The following is an 8,985-nucleotide window of genomic DNA, read 5'->3' as shown; positions in this document are numbered from 1 at the left end:
GGACAGGGTGCTGTGGGAGCCGAGAGGACAGAAAAGACTTTCAGCTGCAGGGCCCAGCATGGAGAAGCATCAGGTAGTAATAGACCTGGGCTTTCCCAAGGGGTTGAATGAGAAAAGGGAGCAAAGGCATTCTGGGGACGGGGACCTGCGTGAACAGAGGGGCAGACTGTGGTTCCAAAAATGGCCACGACAACGTCTCCCATCCCACATATTCTTACTATGTGCCTGTAACATTGCTCCTATCGAGAGGTGGGGTCTACGTAAATGCACCACGGTGTGTGTGCTGGAAGCTGGATCTACTGAATCATTTGCAGGGCACAGTGCAAAATGAACACGCAGGCCTTTGTTCAACCAGGATTAAGAATTTCTAGGCGGAGACAGCAGAGCTTTAATCCAGTGCAGGTCCTTCCGAGGGTGTGCCCTGTTGGGATGCACAGGCTGCAAGCCCACGGAACCGGCCCTGACTGTGGAGTCCAGGTCTACCACATAGACAGGCACTCAGCGGTGCAGTGTGGCTGGATCAGGGAGGGGACTGTCTCCAGACCCCTTTAGTGGCTCGGCTCCTTCCCTTCCCGGCCTCGCTTCTTATACCATCAAGAATGAACTGTGTCCAAAGGTCTAGCCTCTGCCCTTGGCTCCTAGTAGGTGACCTCTAAACCTTGGAATGTCCTGCCTGATAGGAGTGTCTTTGTTTACCTGGGCCTTGGGGCAGTCTACATTGTGATTTATGATGGGGCCTAGGACAGTCTACACTGTGATTTATGATGGGGCCTGGGTCATGTGGTATCAGCCTGACCTCTGGAGGGCTGGAGACTGCAGGCACCGTGTGGGCAGTCAGCCATATCTACATGACCAACCCCCAGTAAAAACTCTGGACACCAAAACTCAGGAGAATGCCCCTGGTTGGCAACGCTCTGTGCGTGTCACCATCACTGCAGGGATAATTAGGTACTGTCTGCGTGATGTTCCTGGACATTCATGCCTGGTCTCTCTTGGACCCCACTCTTTGGGCTTCTTCCCTTTGCCAATTTTGCTCTGCATCTTTTGCTGTCAATACACCATAACCGTGATTATGGTGGGTTTTCTGAGTTCTGTGAGTACTTCTAGCGAATTAGTGAACCTGACAGTGGCCTTGGGGACCCTGGAACTGCAGTTCCCTCTCCTCTACCCGTGTATCCCAGGATCACTTCCCAGACAGACGCATTGCTTGCAAAGCCAGGGCCAGGCTCTGCTTCTGGGAGAAACCAACTGAGACAGTGGGCAGAACGAAGTCAGAAGCCACACTGTCTAATCTGATAGAAGCCAAAGAAAACAGAGACATACGTGCCATGATCAGGACAGTCTATGGGGAGAGTGGGCACCAACAATTTCATTGACATTCTTTAAATAAACACAAGAACCTTTGCATTCCATACCTAGAAATATATTACTACCAGGATCCCACAGCTGGCAGGGGTGGAGCTAGATCTCAAATGAGGTCCATGTGATTTCAGAGCTCATACCCTTGGCCATATCCAGGCCTACACTGTGTCTTACAAATCGAGGAGCCAGAGACCATGCAAAGGCTCACCACCAGCAGACATCTGTGATAAGCAATTCTCTTAGACCCATCTCTGCATCCTAGTGTGCTCCATCTCCTCTGCCCAGCCCAAGAAGCAGGGTTCACCATTCATTACAGAGGATCTTTATTTATAACACAAAAAAGAAATTATAAATCATTTTTTGGACTGTTTCGATATCTGTAAAACAACTTGTAAAAAACGAAGCCACTCCTTTGCAAGAAGTTCCTGTGTGTGTTGACCTCCTGGGTACCGTCTGCATGGCCCAGGGTGCCAGGACTGTGTCTGTCCAGAAGAAAGCCTCTCCCTGGTACTCTGATGGCCGTCGCCATGGCCCTGGGGTCAGCAAGAATGTGTAGGCATTAGAGGTACGGTCCACTCAGTGGGGCCAGGGAAACAGTGTTCTGGAAGCATGTTGGGCTGACTCCTTGCTCATCCTGCCACACCTCTTCTGGTCAAGTGCCGGAATCACTCCGTTTTCCCATCCCACATACTCAGCACATCATCTGTTCCAGGCAGCGACATCCCCCTGGGGACACACAGAGGAGGGATGGCCAGAGCAGGAGCTGGTGCAGACAAATCCTCGACTTGTGCTTCCTCCTCAGGCTTCGGGGTCTATTTCTCCATCCTCTGGACACGACCCCGTCTCATCCAGCCAGACTAGGAGACAGAGGGGAGACCAACATCTGGATGGACCCCCTCCCCCTCCAGGCCCCCTTTCCCCGAGAGCTCCAGGGATGGTGCCTCTAGGCTCCTTGCTTTGTACCACCTCCCTGAGCTTCCCACCCTGCATATAGGCAACGGTGTCAACAGATGCTGCGACGGGACCCTAATGACGCTGGGGTCTCCCAAGGTTTCCCATACACTCCCCACTCAGTGCTGAGCTTTCTGGGTCCTGGCTGAGACCCCTGGGATTGTGGGCCCCACTAGGCCCACCTGGGTTCAGCCTCTTCAAGCCCAGGGCTGGGCGATTCTAGAGATGGGAAACTGAGGCTCAGAGAGGGGAGACCTGCTCCATGTCATCGGGGTGGCTGGGCAGGACTGGGGTTCTCATTAATTCCTCGCTGCCTAGGGAAGCCCCAGGTATCTGATCATCACTCAGAGCCCTCAGGCCTGAAGGAAGTGCCACCCAGGTCTGGTGGTCTTTCCTCTTGCCCTAAATTCCACTGGTGAGAATATCGACAACACACCACGAGAAATCAGCCTTTGACCTTCTTTGTCTTGAACCCTTCACAACCTCTCTGAAGTACTATTACTGTCTCCATTTTACAGATGGAGAAACTGAGGCTCAGAGAGGTGGAGCTTCCTGCTCCAAGTCACATGCTGATGAGTAGCAGAGCCAGGATCTAAATTCAGGGTTATCTGACTCTAAGCTTGTGCCCTTTCTCTTATGCTTCCGTTCTTTCCATGGGGAAATCAGAAGGTCGGGTCTGAGCTGTGCCTCCAGATGACAGGAGGGGGCCCATGTGCTCCTTCCTCTGTACAAATCCTCCCTAAAGCTGCTTAAGCTTAAAAGAAACCTCTCTTAGGGCTAGGAAGGGGGCCCAGGGATTCTCGGCTCTCACCCCACAGACTTTGTAGAGCAGCAGTCCCCAGCCCTCGGGCTGCAGCCTGGTACCGGCCCGTGGCCTGTTAGGAACTGGGCTGCACAGCAGGAGGTGAGCAGCGGGCCAGCAAGCAAAGCTCCATCTGTATTTGCAGCCGCTCCCCAGTGTCACCGCCTCAGCTCCGCCTCAGATCATCAGGCATTAGATTCTCATAGGAGCACCCGTCCCTGGTGCCCAAAAGGTTGGGGACTACTGCTGTAGAGTAACCGTGAGTCTCCCCTACGCTCACATGGCCCTGGGAGCAGGGAAGGCAGTTAGGGTACCATTTCACAGATGGGGAAACTGAGGCTCAGAAAAGGAAGGGAGCATAATGGCAGAGCCAAGGACCTGGGCCTCCACTGTCAGCAATGTCACTGATTAGACGTTGGAGCAGGAGGCCAGCTTCTCCCATCTTGCTGTGTGCATTTTGGATGGGTCACTCTCCCTCTCTGGACCTCAGTTCCCCCAGCTGTAAACTTGGGATAAAGGCGATACTTACAGCCCATACGGTTGGAATAAAAATTAAATAAGATTTGTGAAAAGTATTTAGCCTAGTGCCCGACTCTTGGGAAGGTAAAATAGGAATGAGACCAATTACAATCCCTGTTGAGCATGGCCTGGCCCCAGTCACTGCATAGGCCTAGCCCAGAGTCCAACGTCTTTCTCCAGGTCACGTGCCCTGGTGGGCAAGCTGAGATTCAAACTCAGCCCATCTGGAAAAGTCTGCCTAAGTACCCCGCACCAGACTCCCAGGAGCTCCACATCAGCCTTGTCGGCCTGTGTCCTTCACATGAGCCAGGCAAGAGTCACATCTCGATGGCTGCTTGGCTGGCTGACGCTGTCACAAGGAGCGCATCTAGGCTAGTGGTCCACAGGGCAATCTCCAGATCATGCAGCCTGGTCTGAACCCCAGCTCTGCCAATCATTAGCTGTACGGTAAGTGTCTCAGCCTCTCGGAACCTGCTTACTCATCCATGAAATGGGAATGAAAATGGGACCTTAACTCAGAGTTACCGTGAGGAATCAATCATTGCTATCGGAATCATTACTTATTATTATTGTTAATTATTATTATTCACAATAGCAGCCTCAGAATCTAGCACAGGTCTGGCTCAATAAATCTCCTTAATGAATAAATGAACAGTCTGTCCCACCAGCTCCAACAGTATCGATGGAGGGGCATATGGGGGGACCAGTGTCGGCCTCTCCTTCTCATCCTCTCTCTGGGAATGATTCTATCTTCTCTCCCTCCCCCGTAGCAAGCTGTATCCAGAAGGCCCAGAGATCAGCCCCAGCCCGGCGCGGGTATGTTCCCAAGCCTGCCCTGCCCCGCGGAACTGCTACAGCCAGCACGACCGCGCACCAGTCGCTGGCAGGGGAAGGCACATTCATCAGTTACCTTGGTGAGCCTGCCCAGCCCCATCCATCATTCGCTCAGCTGCCGGCAGGGGCTGTCTAGCTAATTACTTAACATGCCACATCTTGCTGAGGCTGGCCACGGAGAGGGGCCCACAGTGGAGAGTAATATCTAAGGGTAAATTTTTAATAAGCCCAGGGGAGGTGGGGACATGAGCTCAGACCCGCATTATAGAAGGGGGCCCCTGTAAGCTGTCCCCAGCCAGAAGCCCCAGACTTGACCTGACAGCAGGGCAGGGGTGGCCTCACCTGTCCGCCTGGAGTCCCTTGACAGCATCATGCCAGTGGGGGTCGGGGGGGTGATGATGATGTTGGGCACATCCAGGTGCTTGTCGCTCAGGACGGGGGCCTCATCATGGCTGCTGCTGCTGCTGACACACATTTTAAAGCCTGAGAGGGCAGGCCGTGGAACACACACGTACACACACGACAGAGAGACAAGCATCAGTGGCCGCTGGGGAACTGCCCGCCGCTGGCTGCCTGCCCACCCCCTCCCTCCCCTCACCACCACTGTGAGTCCTGACAACTCTCAGGAAAGATGGCATTGCTGTCCCCACTTCACAGATAAGGAAACTGAGGCTCAGGACAGTTACATGACCTGCCCGACCTTGCATAACTCAGCAAAGACAGTGAGTTTTATCTGCTTTGTTCACTAATGTAACTTCGGTGGCTAGAGCAGTATCTGACACCGTAGGTACTCAAAACATGACTCAGAACGGATGAAAGCAGCAGAGCTTGAACTGGAACCCAAGCCTGAGTGGAAGCCATGCATGATTTTCTGAAGGAGTTTGTATAAGATTGACGGTGTTTCTTCTTTACACGTTAGACTGAATTCACCAGAGAAACTGGGCCTGGAAATTTCTTCGTGCGAAGACTTTTGATTACAGATGTGGATTCTTTAACAGATATGGGGCTAGTCAGCTTTTCTGTGTCTATCTTGTGTCCGTTTAGGTAAGTTGTGTTTTTCAAGGAATGTGTCCATTTCTTCTAAGGTGTTGAAATCGTTGTCTAACTTCTCCCATTAATTAAGTACAGGCAATTCAGCCGAGCTAGTTATAGATTTATAACTAGAAGTACCGGCACCCTTCACTCCACAAAGCACCTTCCTCCGTTCTTCCTGTCTGAGTCGATGGCATCACAGTTTGCCAGAAACCAGAGAGTCAGCCACAGTTCGTCCCTTTCCTCCTCCCCCTCTGACTTCCAGCCAATTTAATCAACCACCGAGCCCACAGATGACACCCGCTTAATGTCTGACACCCTGCCTTCTCCCTCCTCAGTCCCTTCGCCTCCTGCCTTCTCCCTCTGTGGTCTGCTCTCCAAACAGTAGCCAGAAACTGCAAATTTGATCATACACGTACCTACTTAGAATACTTGCTAGTTCTTGACAATTATCTACAAGCACCATTTCCCAACTCTGGCCTCCTGAGATTCTCTCAGGAAAGGTATTCCACGATGAAATGAGTCTGAGAATCCCACACATTTGCTTGTTGACTGAATCCCATCTATTCTATCCTTCTCTTGGAGATTCCCGTGCATGTTAGAGAATTAAAAGCTCTGAGAAGTCCTGCAGTAAGGAAGCTGCATTAACTGTGCTTAACTTTGGACTTCCTGAACTTAAATAACCTTAGAGGCTGTTAACATCTCCCAGAACCATGAGTCGTAATGTACATTTTGGGGCACATTGGTCATAAATTAAAGTCAGCCTCTTAGCCCGGCTTTCAGCCTTCACGATCTGGCCCAAACTACCTGCAGCCTCATTTCCTGCCACCTGTCCACACTCCTCAAACTGCTCACAGTTCCCCAAATACACTGGACTTCTCAGCCTCTGCATGCCTTTGCACAGGCTGTTCCCCATGCCTGGAGTGTTCTTCCTTTGCCAGGATGAGCTCCTACTCATCCTTCAAAGCCAGACACAAGCAGCTCTTCTTGGGGGAAGATGTCCCAGCAAATCTGATTCCTCCCTCCCTTGTCTACCTACCCTCATTCATTCATCCATCAACCTTCCAGCACTGATCGCACTGTATTGAAATGATTAGTTCTTAATTCGGTCTCCCTTTACTGTGAGCAGCTGCAGGGTGGACGCTATCTCATTCAATTTGTTTCCCTTGAGCCTAGCATAGTACCTGGGACAGAGCAAGTAGGAGTGCTTTAAATCTAAACTGAAAAACAACTTCAGGCACCACTGAATTGGCTGTTAAAATCCTCATGTCTATGTTTCTTCGTTTTTTTTTTTTTTCCCCAAACAGCCCCAGACTGGGATTGCATTAGTTCAAGTGTCTGAGCCTCTGGCCAACAGCAGGAGCTGAGCGATGTGGTGATTATTATTCCTGCTGCTCCTCAGGCCAATCCTGAGCACCAGTGGGGACAATGCTCCTGAATGACCCCTGGTGGGCCAGTGTGGTGGTTCTCAACTAGGCCTGAGAGGCGGAGTCTAACTCCCTTCCCCTTCAGTGTGGGAAGGACTTAGGATGAATTCTAACGAATAGAATAAGATTGAAAGGATGGAGTATGGCTTCCAAGGAGGGGTCGTAAAGACACAGCTTCCTCCTTACTCTCCTGTTTGGGGGAAGCCAGCTGCCATGTCTGAGGACATGCAAGCAGCATGTGGAGAAGACCACGTGGTGAGGAACTGAGGCCTCCAGCCAACAGCTGTGAGAGGGAGCCACCTGGGAAGGGGGTCCTCCAGCCCAGCCACGCCTTCAGACGACACTATGAGCTTGGTCAACAGCTGGAATATAACTGCACAAGACAGTCAGAGCCAGAAACTCCCAGCTGTCATTCCTGAATTCACAGAAAGTATGATGATAAATGTGTAAGCCACTAAGTTTTGGGGTACTTTGTTACACAGCAATAGATAACCGACAGCATAGTTTGCCTATTCTCAGAACCCCAATCTTGCTTCTTCCCTGGGGAGTCCCTACGGCCCCCTGAATCTACCAGGCTGGTCGGTTCTAGAGGAAGAGGCCCCATCAACTATGAGTCCTTCAAGAGCGCCCACCGAGGCCAAAACCAACTTGGTCTAAAGCAGTGGGTTTCGAATCTCCTTTACACAGCAGAGCCATTCTAATGTAGGGAGGAGGCAAGAGGATTAAAAATGTTAATCAAACTACATTCAGAGACTGCAATATGCTGATCAGCCCTGCAGGTAGGCCAGGAGGACACCTGCAGAACAAAGATCTCTTCTAGGATTGCTAACAACCCATTCTCCACACCTGTGAAGGGGAAACAGGAACCAACAGTCATTCCCCATGGCTAAAACCTTGGGGAACCTATGGATTAAAGGCTGGGAACTGCCAGCAGGCCTTTCACTCTACATATTCTTACCTTTACACACTACATACTCTTCCCCTTCCTCACTGTATGTCCATATCAAAGGATATGGCTTAACAAAGTCTTTTAAACTATAACTACAGGAACTAAAGAATGATACATAAACTGAATTCCCCAACACTCAGGGTCCCTCTCACTGTCCGTCCCTCTCTCTGCCTCTGAGAGGAGACCACACTCTGTCTGTGGAGTGTTATCCCTTTTCTAATAAACTTTCTTTTTGACTCTAACTTCGTTGTGTGTTGAATTCTTTCCACACTCTCCACCAAAGGGCCCTCTTCTCCCTGTGCAGGGCTTGGACTCTACCCCTGTCCCCCATCGGGGAAATCTGCCCTGTCCTGCATCAATTCTTCCTGCGAACTTACGCAGACGCCCAAAATGTAAAACAAATAAATCACTTGGAGGAGGCCCTCTCTGGTGATTTATTATCACCAATAATAAATAGTCAGCATCTACCATTCAATCGTTTGCCAATATGCCAGACACAGCAGAGCATCCAATGAGCACTTTCTCCTTCGGTTTCATGGCTACTCCGTGAGGTGTGATGTGTAATCAGCCCCATTTCACAGATGTGGGGACTGAGGACCAGAGAGAGTAAGAATTTACAGAGTTGAATAGCAGAGTCTGGTGGAGCCAGGATCTGAACCCAAACACAAGTCTGTCTGATTCCATAAGCTGGTGCTTTTTACAACCACAATTCTATATAACGGAGCTGGCAAACTTTCTGAAAAGAGCAAGACAGTAAATATTTTGTACTTTGGGGGCTATATCGTCTCTATTACAACTACTCAACTTTGCCATTGTTACTGGAAAGCAGCCACAGATGATATGTAAATGAATGAGCCTGTCCGAGTTCCAATAAAACTTTATTTATAAAAACAGGTGGCAAGCCAGATTTGGCCCTCGGGATGTAGTTTGCCAATCCTGCCCTCGAATATCCGTGAATTTGGATCAGGGATGTGCCTGGTGTCATAATATACAATAAAAGAACCTCGAGAACCTGAGGCTCTTGAATGCCAAAAGCAAAAGCAAAACCCCAAACCTGGCTGCTATTGGGCAGTGACAGCAGCAGCTTTTGATGAAGGACAATGAGCTCC

General features: G+C 50.5%; 1 protein-coding gene across 1 annotated transcript in view; it reads right to left on the bottom strand.

The window, feature by feature from the left end:
• Window positions 1-1,668: 1,668 nt before the first annotated feature.
• The window catches only part of CUNH16orf74 (chromosome unknown C16orf74 homolog), a 23,410-nt gene continuing 16,093 nt past the window's right edge, over window positions 1,669-8,985 (bottom strand). Inside the window, exons 3-4 of the mRNA XM_023536667.1 lie at window positions 4,811-4,951; window positions 1,669-2,219 (exon numbers count right to left, since the gene is read on the bottom strand). Coding sequence (XP_023392435.1) covers window positions 2,161-2,219; window positions 4,811-4,951 — 200 coding nt within the window. The 3' untranslated portion in view covers window positions 1,669-2,160. The remainder of the gene's footprint in view (window positions 2,220-4,810; window positions 4,952-8,985) is intronic.

This window comes from Pteropus vampyrus, unplaced genomic scaffold (genome assembly GCF_000151845.1).
Source record: "Pteropus vampyrus isolate Shadow unplaced genomic scaffold, Pvam_2.0 Scaffold166, whole genome shotgun sequence".
Taxonomy (NCBI): Eukaryota; Metazoa; Chordata; class Mammalia; order Chiroptera; family Pteropodidae; genus Pteropus; species Pteropus vampyrus.
This window is presented reverse-complemented; position numbering and strand designations above follow the sequence as displayed.